The sequence below is a fragment of the Somniosus microcephalus genome, chromosome 5 (genome assembly GCF_052327205.1).
Source record: "Somniosus microcephalus isolate GS21.2 chromosome 5, FLI_Smic_1.0, whole genome shotgun sequence".
In the NCBI taxonomy this organism is placed as follows: domain Eukaryota; kingdom Metazoa; phylum Chordata; class Chondrichthyes; order Squaliformes; family Somniosidae; genus Somniosus; species Somniosus microcephalus.
The window spans coordinates 41,117,952-41,137,276 of NC_140991.1; the positions used below are offsets into that span (position 1 = coordinate 41,117,952).

At 46.6% G+C, this 19,325-nt stretch overlaps 1 protein-coding gene across 3 annotated transcripts in view; it reads right to left on the bottom strand.

The window, feature by feature from the left end:
• Positions 1–527: 527 nt before the first annotated feature.
• Positions 528–19,325, bottom strand: part of ncapg2 (non-SMC condensin II complex, subunit G2) — a 108,461-nt gene continuing 89,663 nt past the window's right edge. For 2 of the 3 annotated variants that reach the window (XM_085987558.1, XM_085987559.1), the window contains exons 27-28: positions 4,166–4,265; positions 528–1,171 (exon numbers count right to left, since the gene is read on the bottom strand). In XM_085987558.1, the coding sequence (XP_085843684.1) occupies positions 1,120–1,171; positions 4,166–4,265 (152 nt within the window). In that variant the 3' untranslated portion in view covers positions 528–1,119. The other variant, XM_085987560.1, reaches the window with a different exon arrangement.

Here is a 19,325-nt window from a genome sequence, read left to right on the forward strand (position 1 = left end):
CACAGGGAGTGGTTGAAGCGAATAGTATAGATGCATTTACGGGGAGGCTAGATAAGTATATGAGGGAGAAGGGAACAGAGGGTTATGCTGATAGAATTAGATGAGGAAAGACGGGCATAAACAACGGCATGGACTGGTTGGGCTGAATCGCCCGCTTCCTTGCCGTATATCCAGGTAATCCTATGAGTACTTCTCACGGCAGTGGAAGACGACAAAATACCAGTGATACAAGGGAACCTAAAAATAAATCATGGGGGGTAACTTAGTGGATTTAATACAAGTAAAAAAAGGATAATGTTGAAAATAACTGGACTTAAGATAGACAAATTGCCAGGAACTGATGGTACCCACCCCAGAATAGTAAAATAAATGTCAGAAGTTGAAGATGCATTCGTCATAATTTTCCAAAGCCACTTAGATTCCAGAATTGTGCTTTTGCATTGGAAAGTTGGGAAATGGGGAGGGGGCTGGGAGGAGGAGACTTATAAAAGCTAATAAGGATGTTCTTTGAAATATACTTTTTATAATTTGTGTATTAAATATTTATTCACTGCAACCTTTATTACACATACACTAAATCTTTATACTGTACATTATTCAGTTCTAATAAAAAAGTCAAAAGTAATTAATTTACCAATCACAGGTTTTACAGCATCAGCAATGCAATTTTTTTTTTACAAAGTTTTGCATTGTATCATGTTTTGCATAATGTACAATCACCATCTATTGGTTCTCCCTACAATATTATGGTATGTTTCAGTGACATCTCCTGGTAGACAATTGTAATCCAGAACCAAAGTACAAAACATCATTATTTTCAACTCTTTAAAAAAAACTATTTTCATATTTGTTGTTGAAAAACATTTTACATGTCTTTTCAGCTTACATTTTCTGATTCATTCTAATTGGTACAAGTAACCAAATTAGGTTAGATAGATATACCATGGCAAATACAATTTCAAATTATATCAGAGTAGGTATGTGCAAATAGAAATATATTTCTACTAAACATCTTACAAAATAAAAAAAAATAATGTTTTGCTGCTTGAATGCATCAGCTTCCTTTATGTTGATAGCGAAGATAACAAATGGATAGAACCCACTGCCACCTACACTAGTTTACAGGTGTAACAGATCTTCCAGATGCTTGTTTGAAGATGCGTACAAGGCCCTGCAACACAGGACAATCCATCAGCATAACGTACTTTTCAAATTGCATTTCAGCCAAATTATATTTAGCACAGAAATCTAGATGCCATTAACACCACTATTTTGGCTCGGACCACAACATAAAATGTGTTCCATAACTTTTTCTTGGAAAATAAATCACAAAAAATTCATTTATTTTGCTTTATAAAATCAGTTTGCCTGTACGGTTATTATTATTGTATTAGTCTGTGGGTTTGGATTGCCACCCTCAAGCCACACAAAGAGCTACATTCTTAGAGGTGCAAAAAAGAAATACCAACAGCAAGCCAACTTTTAAAAGATACCCCATCAGATGGAGATACATAATAGACATGCTTTTGCAATTATTATTTTCTAAATTATTGAGCTAAGCATAACATTCATAGGAACAGAGGTCATCATTCAGCCCTCAAGCCTGTTCCACCATTGAATCAGATCATATACCTAAACTCCATTTACCCACCTTTGATCCATATCCCTCGTTACCCTTACGTAACTAAAATCAAGCAAATTTGGTCTTGAAAATGTCACTGACTCATCATCCACAGCCTTTTGGGGGAGAAAGTTCCACTACTTTGTGTGAATATGCACTGCACCTGCTCCTGGGGTTCGGTGTCCAAAACTAAATACAGTACTCCAGATGGGGGTCTGACCAAGGCGCTGTACAACTGAAGCATTACTTCCTCACTTTTGATTTCCAACCCTCTTGAAATAAAGGCCAACGTTCCACTAGCTTTTTTGATTACTTTTTAAGCATTTCATACTTGTTCTTCAACAGCAATGTTCAATATTCTCTTCTAGATACAAAAAGTCACCATGCCGCCCACACTCCAAGGAGGAGGTCTTGCCTTTCACCTGGAACAAATGATGCTCCAGGTAAGTTCCAAACTTAAAAAATGATTAGTCACTTAGTAGGGTCATACTCATTCTTCGAGTATGAAGCATATTCCATTCACCAATGGAGCTCAGCTGCTGATCAAATATTCCAGAGAAACCATGTCCCCCCACAATATTTTGATTGGCATGTTGCTATTGAATGACATACAGCCCTTAAAATCCCTGCATAGGTTATAATTAATTTTAACCAGCAAGTTAGATCATGTTAAAAGAAAAAGACTAAGTGTAAACTCCTGCAAGGCCTGAAGGGATAACCAAATGTGTGGAGGATGCTTACATAGTAACATAGTATTCACAGCACAGAAACCGGTCATTTCGCCCAACAGGTGCATGCCAGTGGTTATGCTCCACACGAGCCTCACCAACCCTTCATCTAACCCCATCAAGATATCCTTCTTCGTCTAACCCTATTAACATATTCTTCATACTCTAGAATAAAGAAGCATGTACCAGATAGGTAATTCTCATCATTCAGCATCCTCTGCAAACTGCTAGAAAATCTCAGTATTACCTAGGACTAGGCTAAATGAGGAGGTGAGGGTAGAACATCCTTGTTTTGAATCAAGATCAGCCTGTGTCTTGGACACATTGCTTTAACTGAGGCAGTGTCACCACCTTGAACTTTTCTTTGAGGAACCTGTTTAATGCTGTGTCAGTGTACTATGCTCCTTTTTTCTGGCGAGCACAAACTGGCGAGTAAATATCACCCAGATCAAAAACCAGCCCTCTCTTGATCTGAATAAAGCCAGTTGATTGCCAGAGACCACAGCCACGTGTTAGTCGTAGAGTTTTACAGCACAGAAAGAGGCCCTTCGGCCCATCATGTCTGCGCCGTCCATCAATCCCTGTCCAGTCTAATCCCATTTTCCAGCATTTGGTCCATAGCCTTGTATGCAATGGCATTTCAAGTGCTCATCCAAATGCTTCTTGAATGTTGTGAGGGTTCCTGCCTCTACCACCCTTTCAGGCAGAGAGTTCCAGATTCCAACCACCCTCTGGGTGAAAAAGTTCCTCCTCAAATCCCCTCTAAATCTCCTGCCCCTTACCTTGAATCTATGCCCCCTTGTTATTGACCCCCCTACTAAGGGGAAAAGTTCCTCTTTATCTACCCTATCTATGCCCCTCATCATTTTGTACACCTCAATCAGGTCCCCCCTCAGCCTTCTTTGCTCCAATGAAAACAACCCCAGCCTGTTAAGTCTTTCTTCATAGCTGAGGCGCTCCATCCCAGGTAACATCCTGGTGAATCTTCTCTGCACCCTCTCTAAAGCAATCACATCCTTCCTATAGTGAGGCGACCAGACCAGTTAATCTCAAACACCAGATCCAGCAGTATACTGTATATGCACTGAGCAGAGGCCATAACAAAACTCCTGAGAGTGGAATCAAAAAACAAAAAATTAAAGTTCACCTTTTGATGCACAAGCAAAATGTATAATTAAATTCCTATTTGAATCAAACTAAACCGGATATGGAAAGTAAAGATGGTCAGCCAGTGATCAGCTAGCACACAAGTTGCAGAAACTCCAAAGAGGTGCAAATTTAGTACAGATACAAATTAGGCAATGTTCCTAGCACTATAACTATTTGAAGTTGCTGAATGTTGACTCTCATAATTCCATTCAATACAACCTTATCTGCAAAGTTAAAAAGCAATCACACACTAATGGAGTTCAGTAAATATGTTGTACTGTGTTATTCTAAATGATGTATAGAAATAGGATAATTTATCACATTCAGTTTGTTTTAGATCAGTGTTGCTGTTACAAGAGACAGACAACAGGAGACTCCCAACACTGAATATGCAGTAGTAATAAACTGACAGTACTGAGTGACATATAGCTTCTTTATCACTATCTATATATTCAGAGCTGCATAGCAGTCTTTGTTACACGAAAGAAAGAAAGAAATCATGTCAGTAACTAAGATTCATCAAATAAGGTGAGGTTACTTGACATCCATTTTAAATTGGAATGCATGTTTTGCTTTCCCTGCATAAGTATGGCAGTTTTTCTAGAATAAAGGAAATGTTTAAAATGCTTTCGACATAAAACCATATTTCTTACAATATTCAACATACCTTTCAATGTCACTCGACTCCGATATAATTCCATTATAATGCTGAAACTTCCTGTGAATGGCTACCGCTGTGTCTTTGATTGCAGCTCTTTTCACTTTAGCTGTACAAAATAAGTTGGATTTTAGTACCAAAAGCTGGAAATGGATTCAGCCACTCTGTTCCCCAATTTAAACAAAAGAGGCTCGTCAAGTCAGTTCGTAATAAGCCGCTCCAAAAATGTGATTTTCTTTTTTAAATGTATGGCTATATGGTTTATAGCCTCTCCTGCAACTGAAAAGGGCATCAATTTAGAGCAGGAAAAGCTAGGAGGTACATTCGGTACAAATTACTCTCCTTTCTGTCATTTCAAATATACTTCCAGTTTATGCAAAAACCAATTTTCACCCTAATGGAGGCTTGCCACGTGTGTCTACTTTTGCACCTGAAGTCATGACAACAACATAGATTATGGGAGTGGACCCAATGCATTCCAGACAGCTCAAATAATTTATTTGAAAGCTAGCACTTCAAAAATCGGTCCAGACACAAAATTACAGTTGTCCAGGCCAGGAAAAGATAGAGACAAAAGTAGAAAATGCTGGAAAAACTCAGATCAGTCAGCATCTGTGTAGAGAACAGATCAGTTAACATTTCAAGTAGAGACCCTTTGCCAGAACCAGGAAGGAAAAGTTAGCACCGACTGGGTACATAACACTCAGTTGTAGTAACTTTTTCTAGCTCAGATCTGATCCCAGGCCAGCTTTACATAGGATATACGGCACAGAAGCAGGCCATTTGGCCCAACCAGTCTATGCCGGCGTTTATGCTCCACTCGAACCTCCTCCAGTCTTTCCTCATCTAAATCTATCAGCTTAACTCTCTATTCCCTTCTCCCTCATATGTTTTGTCTAGCCCCCTCTTAAATGCATCTATACTATTCGCTTCAACCACTCCCTGAGATAGCGAGTTGTACATTCTCACCACTCTTTGGGTAAAGGAGTTTCTTCTGAATTCCCTATTGGATTTCTTGGTGACTATCTTATATTGATGGCCTCTCGTTATGCTCTTCCCCACAAGTGGAAACATTCTCTCTGAATCCACTCTATCAAAACCTTTCATAATTTTAAAGACCTCTATTAGGTCACCCCTCAGCCTTCTTTTTTCAAGAGAAAAGAGACCCAGCCTGTTCATCCTTTCCTGATATGTATACCCTCGCATTTCTGGTACCATCCCTGTAAATCTTCTCTGCACCCTCTCCAGTGCCTCTATATCCTTTTTATAATATGGCGACCAGAACTGTACGCAGTATTCTGGTAAGTGTGGTCTAACCAAGGTTTGATACAGGTTTAGCATAACTTCCCTACTTTTCAATTCTATCCCTCTAGAAATAAACCCCAGTGCTTGGTTTGCTTTTTTTTTTATGGCCTTGCTAACCTGTGTTGCAACTTTTAGTGATTTGTGTATTTGTACTCCGAGATCCCTTTGTTCCTCTACCCTACCTAGACTCGCACCCTCCAAGTAATAAGTGACCTCCCTATTCTTCCTACCAAAATGTAATACCTCACATTTATCTGTGTTGAACTTAATTTCCCAATTATATGCCCATTCTGCAAGCTTATTAATGTCCTCCTGTAATTTATTGCAGTCCTCCTCAGTACTGGCTATTCCCCCCCAATTTGGTGTCATTCGCAAATTTAGAAAGTGTTTTCGATTTCCAAAGTTTAAATCGTTAATATAAATTGTGAACAGCAGTGGTCCCAGCACTGATCCTTGTGGAACACCACTACCCACCTTCTGCCACTGTGAATAGCTACTCTTTACTCCTACTCTCTGCTTCTGTCCTGAAGCCAACCAGCAATCCATTCTGCTACTTGTCCCCTGACTCCGCATTCTCTGACCTTGTTCGTCAGTCTATTATGGGGTACCTTATCGAAGGCCTTTTGAAAATCCAGATAAATTACATCTACTGCATTACCATTGTCTACTCTCTCTGTTACCTCTTCAAAAAATTCAATAAGGTTGGTCGAGCAAGACCTTCCCTTTTGAAATCCATGCTGACTATTCATTATTATATTATTGGTTTCTAGATGTTCTATTATCTCCTTTAGTAGGTGATGCACTATCAATTGCTACAAAAGACTGGAGATTGAGAAAGTAATAAACAGGCTTTTATTACCAAAGAACAGAGCATGCCTCTTGTGGTTGCCTGGTATCCAAAAGGGCCGGAGGCTGCCGAGCAGCGACCTTTATACCCAGCCATGAGGGTGGAGCCAGGGGCGGAGTCAGCTGAGGCATGTACAGACAAGTACAACAATATGCAAGAGTGAACAACAGTACTAACAGTGAACAACAGTACTAACAACAGTGGTGAACAACAATACTAACAACAGTGGTTTACCACAGTAGGGATTCCATTATTTTTCTTACCACCGATGTTAAATTGACTGGTCTATAATTCCCTGGACATGTTCTATCCCCCTTCTTACATATCTGTATTACGTTAGCTATCCGCCAGTCTTCTGCACTACATCTTTTTCTAACTTATCATGCACTCCCCTGCTGTCTGTGTACTTAATGTATGCCTCTTTTCTTACCCTCAATTGTTCTCTTATGGCTTTATTCATCCATGGAGTCTCATTATTGTTTAGTTTGTTCTTTCCTTTTAGCAGAATATATTTTTCCTGCACTCTGCAATGTTTTATTCCCAGTCCTGGTTTTTCTGTAGCCATGTCTCAGTAATTCCTACTATGTCTGGTTCCTCGCAATGCAGGATTGTCTCCAGCTCCCCTGTTTTATTACGGACAACACTGGCAAACCAGTATTTATCGTCTATCCCTAGGGGTCCTGGAGGCATTTAGAGTCAACCACATAGTGTCAACACATAGGCCAGACCAGATTCCTTTTCCTGAAGGACATTAGTGATCCAGTTGGGTTTTTACAGCCATCCAGCAGCTTTCGTGGTAATTTGTGGGCTGGCACCAGAAAATAACCAAGTATTCTGCATTCAGTTTCACGATTTGTCATTGGTGAAATTTGAACTAATAACCTCTAGGCTGCTAGCCTAGTGTTGTAACCCCAAGGCTGCTGTACTCCACCATCCCTTCTCAATTAGCTGGTGGCCTAAGTCTTGTTCCCAAGTCCTCCTCAGGGTTTCTATGCTTTTTTGGTCAAAAAGGTGAACGTGATGCACAGGATAGAGATGTGCCTATGGGGGTTTGTTGTGGAGTGGAGGAAGAGTTCTGGGAATGGGGAGGATGATACAGGCAGTCTCCCTTCTTGTTTTGGGAGCTCAAGGCAATTAACTCCTCTTGCCTGCACAGAGGAACTTTGAAATGTGACTCCAGGTCTCAGAAATGTTGACTTGGGACCCTGGCAGGTAGTATCTGAAATAGGTACAAGGCCAAAGAGGAAATTTTTCTTTACTGTATTTAGCTTACTCAGGAGTAATCGGAGCAGTTTTGTCCATCTAGTCATAGCAGCTTACTTAAATGGGGAAATAACTGGAGTTCCTTTTGCACAGGGTGCCACGTTTTGGTTTAACATATAAACCAAAGTATTTAAAGCTTCTCTCCAATTATGCAAAAATTTTAAATATCAAATATTTAACTAAGAATTCATTAGCATTTTTTACTTTAGTTTTTCTCCATTTCTCAATTGCTAAATTAATTGAGTATTCATGGGATTATTGGAGCCATTAGATTAAAGCAATTTCATGCCCAACCTTTAGGCAGCTGAATTAAACATTAGCAGAGATATAGATAGGTATGACTCAACATCAACTGTGTGCATTAATTCAGTTCCCTCACACTTATACAGAAGGATCTTCACCTTTTCATTTCATACCAACTTACTGAAAGGGATACTAGGCAGAACTTTAACTCCTGGGTGGGATGTGTAGTGTCCGTGTGTTGATAAAGACACTGAAGACAGGAGTTGGTTCATAGGTATTTACTAAGCAAAGTCTGGGGGGGGGTTTAACGGATATACACAATATACAGGCTTATATAGCCCGAGTGGCAATTACCGGCACTACAGCACACCTGGGGCTCTTAAAGGCACATACACTACAATTCCTCCCCTTTTAGCTAACCGGTACATCATATTTTAAGTAATTATTAATTACATGTTATAAGCAAAATAATATACATTGCTGTAGTTAATTAATTATAAGTCAGTCTCTCAGGAGGCTTCCTGACTCGGTCCGGATAACGCCTCGGGGGTGTAGTAGTTTCTGGTGGTGTAGTAGGTTCTTCTGGCAAGGCTGATTCTGCTTGAATGCCAGTGTCGGGTTCATCGGGTTCCAGTATCACCGGATCGGAGGCAGATATGGGTATCTCTACTTCATCGTTAGATGTATAGAGTTGTGGTGTAGGTTGTCCCTTTTCGGATGACTTTATGATTTGGTCAGCATGGCGCCTTATTATGTCCACGGTATACATCAGTGGTCCTAGTCGTGTGCAGATAGTTCCAGGCTGCCATTTCTCGGTACGGTAGTCCCGGGCCAAAACTTGTTGGCCTATCTGGAAGGTTCTAGTTGGCCTTTCATTCATGCCTTGAAACTGCCGGTTCTCCACGTCCCTTCTGATGTTGGGTTTGACCAAATCCAGCCGGCATCTTAGGTTTCTATTGAAGAACATCATGGCGGGAGTTTGGTTGGTAACCATGTGTGTTGCATTCCTGTATGCGAATAAGAAGTTATCCACCTTGTGCTGAAGTTTTATGTCTTCATTACCCATGGCCTTGATGGCCTTCTTGAAGGTCTGGACAAACCTTTCAGCCAATCCATTGGTGGCGGGATGGTATGGGGTGGACGTGTAGTGCTTAACCCCATTGTTTTTTTTTTTAAAGAACTTTCTGAATTCTTCGGACACAAATTGCGGTCCATTATCAGAACAGATCTGTTCCGGCAGCCCATTCCTGGCAAATATGGTCCTTAATACTGTGATGGTTTTTTCCGTGGTGGTGGAGGACATCTTTATTACCTCCGGCCACTTGGAGTGTGCATCAACCGCGATTAAGAACATTGAGTCCATAAATGGACCAGCAAAGTCGATGTGTACCCTTTGCCAGGGAGATGAGGGCCACTCCCATGGATGTAGAGGGGCTTGTGGTGGAGCGTTTTGGACCTTCTGGCATCCTAGGCAGCTCTTGGTCATTTCTTCGATGTCTCCATCGATACCTGGCCACCATACAAACGCCCTGGCTAGGTTCTTCATTTTCACTCCACCCAGATGCCCCTCGTGAAGTTCCTTTAGCACTTTATCCTGGAGTTTGGGTGGAATCACCACTCTGGATCCACACATCAAGGTTCCTCGGCACACTGACAGCTGTTCTCTTCTTTGCGAGAATGCTGGCAACAGTGGTTCGCCATGTGCTGGCCATCCCTTCACTGTTAAATCGTAGACCCGTGAAAGAGTCGGGTCATTTCTCGTTTCCCTTTCCATGGCAGAATTTGTTACTGGTAGACATTCCACTATGGTAGAGTGGAACATCTCCATTGGATCTACTGTAGGTGCCTCTTCTACCGTTGGCAACGGTAGGCGCGATAAACCGTCAGCATTCCCATGCTGTTTTGACCCTTTGTATTCTATGTTGTATTGGTGTGCCCCTAGAAAAAGGGACCACCTCTGTAGCCTTTGCGCTGTCATAATGGGAACACCCTTTTTAGGGTTGAATATGGAGAGGAGGGGTTGATGGTCAGTCAACAAGGTAAACTTTTGTCCGTGTAGGTAATGGTTGAATTTCTTTACTCCCCATACCAGGCTGAGTGCTTCCCTGTCGATTTGGGCATAGTTACGCTCAGCTGAGTTCAATGAGCGTGACGCAAAAGCTATCGGCCGTTCCGAGCCATCAAGGAATTTATGCAATAATACTGCTCCTATGCCGTAAGGGGATGCATCGCACGCCAGTCTGATTGGCAGTGATGGGTTGTAATGAGCCAAAACTTCTTTGGATGTGATTAAGTCTTTGCATTTATAGAAGGCACTTTTGCAGTCTTCGTTCCATTTCCAAATTACTCCTGTTTGTAGCAGTTCATTAAGAGGGTGTAGAAGAGTTGATAAGTTTGGTAAAAATTTATGATAGTAATTTATTAATCCCAGGAACGACCTTAATTGTGAAACATTTTCAGGTGCTGGGGCTTTTATGGCCGCTTCAATTTTTTCAGGTGACTTATGCAACCCTTTGTGGTAAACCACTTTTATCGTTCACTATCGTTACACTATGGTTATCACTGTTTACACTGTTGTATCACTACACAAGGTCGCCTCTTGTCACGCTGTTATACCTGGGCTGACCACTGCTGACTCCGCCCATGGCTCCACCTACTTGCCCAGGTATAAAGGTGGTCGACTGGCTGGTATTCCTCCTTGTTGGATCCGATCACCCACGAGGGTGGGCTCTGTTATTTAGCCAATAAAAACCTATAGTTACTGTCTTAACTCGTCGCTTTTCATTGGATGAATTGATAGGTACAGTTAGACTACCCTTTATCCGGACTTCCGAAAACCGAAACCCTCTAAAAACCGAAGGTTTTTTCGTTCAGCGTAAGTCGTGCGTACGACTTACGCTGAACGAAAAAACCTTCGTTTTTAGAGGGTTCCGGTTGCAGAAGTTCGGATAAAGGGTAAGTCGTGCGCACGACCCCCCGCCGACCCCGACAACCGGCGACCCCGCCAGCCCCGACAACCGCCGACCCCCCCGCGGACCCCGCCAGCCCCGACAACCGCCGACCCCCCCGCGGACCCCGCCAGCCCCGACAACCGCCGACCCCCCCCGCGGACCCCGCCAGCCCTGACAACCGCCGACCCCCCCCGCGGACCCCGCCAGCCCCGACAACCGCGTACCCCGCCAGCCCCGACCGACTTACGCTGAGCGTCAGCGTAAGTCGTGCGCACAACCCCCCGCCGACCCCCCCACGGACCCCCGCCTACCCACCTTCCGAAATTCTCCTTTATCCGAAACTCGGCTGGTCCCGAGGTTTTCGGATAAAGGACAGTCTACCTGTAGATCAATTTTATTGGCTAAATTTTGAAATGTCTTTAACGGAGCAGCCAAACGACCAGTCAGACGCCCAGCTACAACAGCCACAGCAGCTGGCCTGGCTGCGAGCCCTCCGACCACCGTACCTGGATCTAAACCCACAGGCAGCAAACTCAGCCCTCGACTTCAAACACTGGCTGAGCTGTTTCGAATCCTACCTGGAAGAATCCGGCGTGCCTCAGAGATCCAAACTAAGAGTTCTGACCGCCCAAGTGAGCCCTAAAGTATTTGCACTCATCCAGGACCTTACTACATACGAGGCCGCCCTCAACCTGCTGAAAGAGCAGTACCGGAGCCCGGTAAATTCTATGTATGCCAGACATCTCCTAAGATCCCGCCCGCAACAGCCAGGAGAGTCTGTAGATGAATTTTTACGGGCGCTACAAACACTTGGCAGGGACTGTGACTTTAAAGCTGTAACGGCTGCAGAAAATACTGAAGAGAATATCCGCGATGCCTTCGTGAAAAGCCTTCGGTCCAACTACTCACGGCAAAGACTGCTCGAATCAAAGGACCTCGACCTGAACACAGCTGCAGCCCTCGCTCGCTCTCTGGAAGTGGCCCATCGGGACCTCGAGGCGTATTCCAGGTACTGTGCTGCGCGACCCTGGGACTCAGGCCCGACCCCGACCGCAATACCCCTCGCACCGCCGCCTCTGGGACCTACCTCAGCGTCGGCGTCCCGGACCCGATCGGGACCGCCACCCCCGGTACCGGCTGCGACATCGGAGCCCCGCGATCGGGCCGCCGGCTGCTTTTTCTGTGGCCAGGCGAAACACCCGAGGGCGCGCTGCCCTGCAAGAAACGCGACCTGCTCCGACTGCCACAAGAAGGGCCACTTCGCGAAGGCCTGCAGGGGGAAAGCCACAGATGCCAGCAGTGCCTCATGCGAGTTGTGGGGGCGGCCATCTTTCATCAAGGCCACAGATGCCAGTATCCCCTCGTGAGAGTCGTGGGGGGCGGCCATCTTTGATCAAGGCCACCGACACCGGCAGTGCCTCATGTGAGTTGTGGGGGTGGCCATCTTCTCCGCCATTTTATGCAACGTCGTGGGCACCGCCATTTTGTTCACCACACTCGACCGCCACCTTGTGTCCAGACCCGACCACAGCCTCACCCGCAGACTACAGTAGCTCGCTCAGCCATACACTAGCCTCCGTCACACTGGACCAAGCTCGCCCGCATCACCTGTCCAAGTCCACGATGGACATCAAAGTAAACGGCCACGCCACGACCTGCCTGTTCGACAGTGGAAGCACGGAGAGTTTCATCCATCCAGACACGGTGAGCCACTACTCCCTCACTGTCCAGCCAACGCGCAACCGGATCTCGATGGCGTCGAGGTCCCATTCAACAGACATCAGCGGATACTGTGTTGTGACCCTGTCGGTTAGGGGCACGGAGTATAAAAATTTTAAACTTCTCGTCCTGCCCCAACTCTGCGCTGCCGTCCTACTAGGGCTGGATTTCCAATCCCACCTTCAAAGTGTCACTTTGGCATACGGTGGACCCCTCCCCCCACTCACAGTCGACAACCAACAGCCTTTAAACCGCCCACCGCGTACCACCTGCGGCCTATCCACCCTCAGGGTTCCGCCCCCCTCCCTGTTCGCCAACCTCACCCACGACTGTAAACCCGTCGCTACCAAGAGCAGGCGGTACAGCGCCGGGGACAGAGCTTTTATTAGCTCTGAGGTGCCGCGTCTCCTGAAGGAGGGCATCATCGAGAGGAGCAACAGCCCCTGGCGTGCCCAGGTCGTAGTCGTTAAGACCGGCGATAAAAACCGCCTAGTCATCGACTACAGCCAAACCATAAACCGGTACACCCAGCTGGACGCATACCCCCTTCCCCGCATATCTGATATGGTCAATCAGATTGCACAGTACCGAGTATTCTCTACCATCGACCTTAAGTCGGCCTACCACCAACTCCCTATCCGCTCTGAGGACCGCCAGTATACCGCCTTCGAGGCGAATGGCCGCCTCTACCACTTCCTTAGGGTTCCCTTCGGCGTCACCAACGGGGTTTCGGTCTTCCAAAGGGAGATGGACCGGATGGTTGACCAGAACGGGCTGCAAGCCACGTTCCCCTATCTAGATAACGTCACCATCTGCGGCCGCGACCGGCAGGACCATGATGTTAATCTGGAGAGATTCCTCCGTACGGCCCAACGGCTGAACCTCACCTACAATAAGGAGAAATGTGTGTTTAACACCTCGCGCCTTGCCATCCTCGGCTGCGTAGTAGAGAACGGAGTCATCGGCCCCGACCCCGAAAGAGTGCGCCCCCTCATGGAGCTTCCCCTCCCCCACTGTCCAAAGGCGCTGAAGAGGACCCTGGGGCTCTTCGCCTACTATGCCCAATGGGTGCCGAATTATGCGGACAAAGCCAGACCCCTCATGAAGTCCGCCTCCTTCCCCCTGACGGCAGAAGCGTGCGCAGCCTTCTCCCTCATTAAGGGAGACATTGCTAAGGCCACAATGCACGCGGTGGATGAGTCTATCCCTTTCCAAGTGGAGAGCGATGCATCCGACTTCGCCCTAGCCGCAACCCTTAACCAGGAGGGGAGACCGGTGGCCTTCTTCTCAAGGACCCTCCAGGGCCCTGAGATCCGACACTCCTCGGTCGAGAAGGAGGCCCAGGCGATCGTGGAGGCTGTACGACGCTGGAGGCATTACCTGGCAGGCAAACGATTTACCCTCCTCACCGACCAGCGTTCGGTCGCTTTTATGTTTAATAACAAGCTGAGGGGCAAAATCAAGAACGACAAGATCTTGAGGTGGAGAATCGAGCTCTCCACCTATGATTATGAGATCTTGTACCGGCCTGGTAAACTGAACGAACCCCCAGATGCTCTATCACGAAGCACATGCGCCAACGCGCAATTGATAGACTGCAGACCCTCCACAATGACCTCTGCCACCCCGGAGTCACCAGACTTTACCACTTCATTAAGGCCCGCAACCTGCCCTACTCCATCGAGGAGGTCAGGACCATGACCAGGAACTGCCAAACCTGTGCCGAATGCAAACCGCATTTCTTTAGGCCGGACAGAGCAAGCCTGATCAAGGCCACCCGCCCCTTCGAGCGCTTGAGCATCGATTTTAAGGGGCCCCTCCCGTCCTCTGACCGTAATGTGCACTTCCTCAACATCATTGACGAGTACTCCCGTTTCCCCTTTGCCTTCCCCTGCCCAGACATGACCAGTACCACGGTCATCAAATGCCTGAACGACCTCTTCGCCGTGTTCGGGTTCCCGAACTATATACATAGCGACCGGGGCTCCTCCTTCATGAGCGAGGAACTTCGCCAGTTCCTACTAGCGAGAGGTATTGCTGCAAGCAGGACCACCAGCTACAACCCCCGAGGGAACGGCCAGGTGGAAAGAGAGAACGCGACTGTCTGGAAGGCCGTTCTCTTAGCCTTAAAGTCCAAGGGCCTCCCAACCTCTCGCTGGCAGGAAGTCCTCCCGGCAGCGCTGCATTCCATCCGGTCACTGCTTTGCACTGCCATTAACGCCACCCCCCATGAACGAATGTTTGTTTTCCCCAGGAAGTCGACTACGGGAACCACGCTACCAACTTGGCTGACCTCTCCGGGGCCCGTCTTGCTGCGAAAGCACGCGAGGGCCCATAAAACGGACCCCCTGGTCGAGAGGGTGGACCTCCTGCACGCCAACCCCCAGTACGCCTATGTGGCATACCCAGACGGGCGGGAGGACACAGTCTCCTTACGAGACCTCGCACCCTCGGGCATCCCTGAGACACCACCGTTACCCCCCACCACCCCCCCAAATCCAGCCCAGGTAGACGGCATGCCGGAACCCCACGAGCCTTCGCCGACCACGCAGACACCAGCATTAACATCGGATACTGCATCACCGCCGCCGCTGCTGCGACGATCGGAAAGGCTTACGAGGCCACCGGACAGACTGACATACCCGAACTGGTAGTACACTTCACCCCGCCGGACTCAAATCTAAACAAGGGGTGAATGTGGTAAACCACTTTTATCGTTCATTATCGTTACACTATGGTTATCACTGTTTACACTGTTGTATCACTACACGAGGTCGCCTCTTGTCACGCTGTTATACCTGGGCTGACCACTGCTGACTCCGCCCATGGCTCCACCTACTTGCCCAGCTATAAAGGTGGTCGACTGGCTGGTATTCCTCCTTGTTGGATCCGATCACCCACGAGGGTGGGCTCTGTTATTTAGCCAATAAAAACCTATAGTTACTGTCTTAACGCGTCGCTTTTCATTGGATGAATTGATAGGTATATCACCCTTCCTTATTTATTATGTGGCCACAATATGATATTTGATTTAGGAAAAATTCGCACTTGGGGCGATTTGCTCGTAGGCCCCGTTCTCTCAGCCTAGTGAGCACCTGCTCTAAATTGGCAAGGTGCTCGTTGTCGTTTTCTGCTGTTACAAGGATGTCGTCTAGGTAGCATGGAGTCCCCGGAATCCCTTGGAGGACTTGCTCCATAGCTCTTTGCCAGATAGCTGGGGCGGATGCTACTCCGAAAACCAGTCGATTGTACTGGTATAGACCTTTGTGTATTTATCGTGAGATATTTTTTAAGAGGTCTCTTCAACCTCCATCTGTAGATATGCCTGTGCCAAGTCAATTTTAGTGAACCGTTTCCCTCCGGATAGGGAGGCGAAAATATCTTCTATCCTCGGAAGAGGATACTGTACCGTGTGATGGACCGGGTTTAGAGTCACCTTGAAGTCTCCACAGATGCGAATTTTTCTCTGTTCTTCAGATTTATCATTCTTCAATGCTTTCTTCATGACTGGGACGATGGGTGTTGCCCACTCGCTCCAATCTATTTTAGATAATACGCCTGCCGTTTCCAAATTCTCCAGCTCTGCCTCGACTGCTGGACGAATTGCGTATGGCACCGGTCTTGCCTTAAAAAACTTGGGAATTGCTGCATCTTCCACTTTTATTGAGGCGGTGATGCCTTTCAAGGTTCCTAGTTTCTCTTGAAACACTTCCTTAGCGTTGGCCAAGATGTCTTTTAGTCGTTCAGGTATGACGTTATCATTCTTTTTCCTTACTGGTCACCGTCAGTGCCTGAATGGAGTGCCAGTCTAAATGTATTTTCCTGATCCATTCACGTCCCAACAGCGGTGGACCACCATCTTGTAGAACGTATAAATACAACTTCTGTATTTCCTTGCCGTTGTATACAACAGGCACCCTTATTTTTCCTTTGGGGTATACTTTCTGCCCCGTATATGTTTTCAAGATAATGGATGTGTCTTTTAAAGGTATATGCGGAAATAGCCGCTCGTAATCCCGTCGATTTAGGACGGTCAGAGCTGATCCTGTATCTAGCTCCATTTTAACTGGGGACCCTGCTATCGTGAGGGTAACCCAAATGGTCTGGTAATCTTCTTTGGCAATTACATTATGTAATTTGAGAGAGCTTAGTCTCTTGTTCCCGGAGTCGCTATCGCTCTTCTGGTCTTCGGAGCTACTGTCCGTCATCATTTGTACCTTTCTGTGCTTTTCCTTATTGATTCTTTTCCTGTTAGTGGATTTTTTGTTTTCAGATCGGCACACACGTGGAATGTGTCCCATCTTTCCGCATTGTCTGCATGCTTTGTCCTTGAACCAGCAGTCCCTCTGGTCATGGGTGGATCTGCCGCAGCGATAACATCTCTCGAAACCCCGTGTCATTTCATGGGTGCCGAAGTCCTGTGGCCTTTGCTGTATCTCTGCAGCTCCTATTGCACTGAAAGCCTTGTCCAGTGTTAAATTTTTCTCAGAAAATAGCTTTTTTTGTGTTTCTACACTTAGGGGATCGCAGACGAATTTGTCTCGCAGAGAATCTGCCAGTCCTGCCTCGAATTGGCAGTGTAGGGTATCAACAATCTCCTTAAAATTCTTGTCCATCGGTTCGGCTGGAGTGATTAAGTTTCGTAACAGCTTGTATGTCTTTGCGCCCATTAGATCCAGAAGTACTGAAGCTTTTTTCTCATCTTCTATTCCATTTGCGGTGCAATATACCTCCACTCTTTCCACATGTGGTCCAATCCTCTATCTTGTTATCAAAAGCATCAATATTGCCAGAATTAGGCATCTTAGAAAAGATATGGCGCTTCCCGCGCTTTCCCGCCGCTGCTGCCGATGACAACGCTGTTTACTGCGGTTTCTGTTCTTTTTTAAAATTTTATTTACTGTTGGAGACTCGTTCCCGCCGGAGTTTCTCTCCAGGTCTGAACGCTGACCTGCTTGCCGCGCCGGCCGTCTCCAGAGTGCTCCCTCCCAGTCCGTTATTGCTTGCCTCCGATTTCGCTGCCTGTCTCAGCTGTAGAGCCAGCCGCTGGAGCCCCAGCCTGACGCCCAGGAAGGATTAGCGCAGTACCTGCCACCAGCTTGGCCAGATGGTGAAACCACAGCTTCTCTCACTTCCTTGAGTCTTCAGGACGCCCGAGGAATCGATGTCCTTGAGGTGCTGCCGAATTGCAGGTAAGTCCGTTTCCACTTCATTGCCACTGTAGTGTCCGTGTCTTGATAAAGACACTGAAGACAGGAGTTGGTTCATAGGTATTTACTAAGCAAAGTCTGGGGGGGGGGGGGGGGGGGTTCTAACGGATATACACAATATACAGGCTTATATAGCCCGAGTGGCAATTACCGGCATTACAGCACACCTGGGGCTCTTAAAGGCACATACACTACAGGATGCACACAAGACACAAGGACCGATGGAAGACCTGACTGATGTTAATTGCCACGCCTCATTTACATCCAGCTGGGCACAAAGAGGCAGCTAGTTAGCTGCCAGCAGGGGAAGATTGGATGGCCGAGAGGCTACCCACCGCTACTCAGATAAGTCAGTGGGTGGTTTTTTTTGAGGGGGGGGGGGGGGGGGAAAGAGAAAAGACTCTTATGGGTACAAGGGGGCAGGGAACGGCCAAAAATTTCCTCGTGAGGTCCATTGGAGCACTCCTGGCCCTGCAAAGCTAAGTGTAAACCGCTTCTTCCCCGACAGGGTTTACTGCGCAGGGAGCCCGCTGCAGGCACCCTGCTCAATACGCCATTAAAATACCATTGTGGCCCAACGGAAGTCAGATCAGAGCCACGCCCAAGTCAGATGGACATCTCAGCCAAAGGCAAAAAACTGCTGCGGGGCAGAAATGGAGCAGCAAATAGAGCCGCCCATTCTGCCCAGTTTCAGCCAGGTGGAGGGAGTTGAATTCCTCCTATGGATTAATGGTACCATTATAGAATTGCTTTTCAATTACAGGTAGGGGAAGGGATTTAGTGCAGCAAAAATTGCAGGTCAGTTGAAGAAAGACTTGCATCTTTATAGCATGTTCTGTCTCTTAGGAACATCTCAAAGAATCTTATAGTGCGTTACTTTGAAGTGCAGTGAATGCTCAGTTGGCAAATGTGGCAAGCATTTTGCATGCAGGAAGATACAACAAGCAGCAATGAGAAGACTAGTTATTCTATTTTGGATGGTGTTGGTTGAGGGAAGAATATTGTCTGGACCCTAAAAGAACTTCCTGCTCTTCAATGAGGGCCTTGGGGTCAGAACAGGCAGACGGGGCCTCAGTTCACTATCCCACCCAAAACATGGGGGGAAAATGGCTAACATTGCAGGGATAGTTTTCTTGCAGTCCCCGTTAGTCGCTCCCCCCTTCTTTTCAGGCACTTTAATTTAAAAATGCCAGTCTTCCACCTCCCTCAACTTGCCTAATGGTAAAATGTTTCCATCTAGTTACTGTAACAGGTACTTGTGCAGTCGGTAAGTATTTAGCTCACTGGCAATGCTTAAAACTGGCACTTGAATTCAGGTTTCAAAGAGGTACAGGAAACTTTGCGCTATCCGGCACCGACGGGACCGAGCTGTTGCCGTCCCATCAAAACTGCCGGACAAACCAGCGTTAATGTTGAAACATACGGAGATTTTGAGCTCCGTATCTGGCAACAAACCCTGTTGCTCAGCAACAGCTTCTAAACAGTCGGCCGTACCTTGCAAGCGTCTCTGTAGCTTAGCAACAGCTTCAGCGAGACCTTGCAGAGCCTGACTGGTGGAAAAAAAAGCAACGAAAAGAAAAAAAAACCTAACGAAACAGCTCCTGATTTTTGCCGGTGGCTCGAGCATTCTG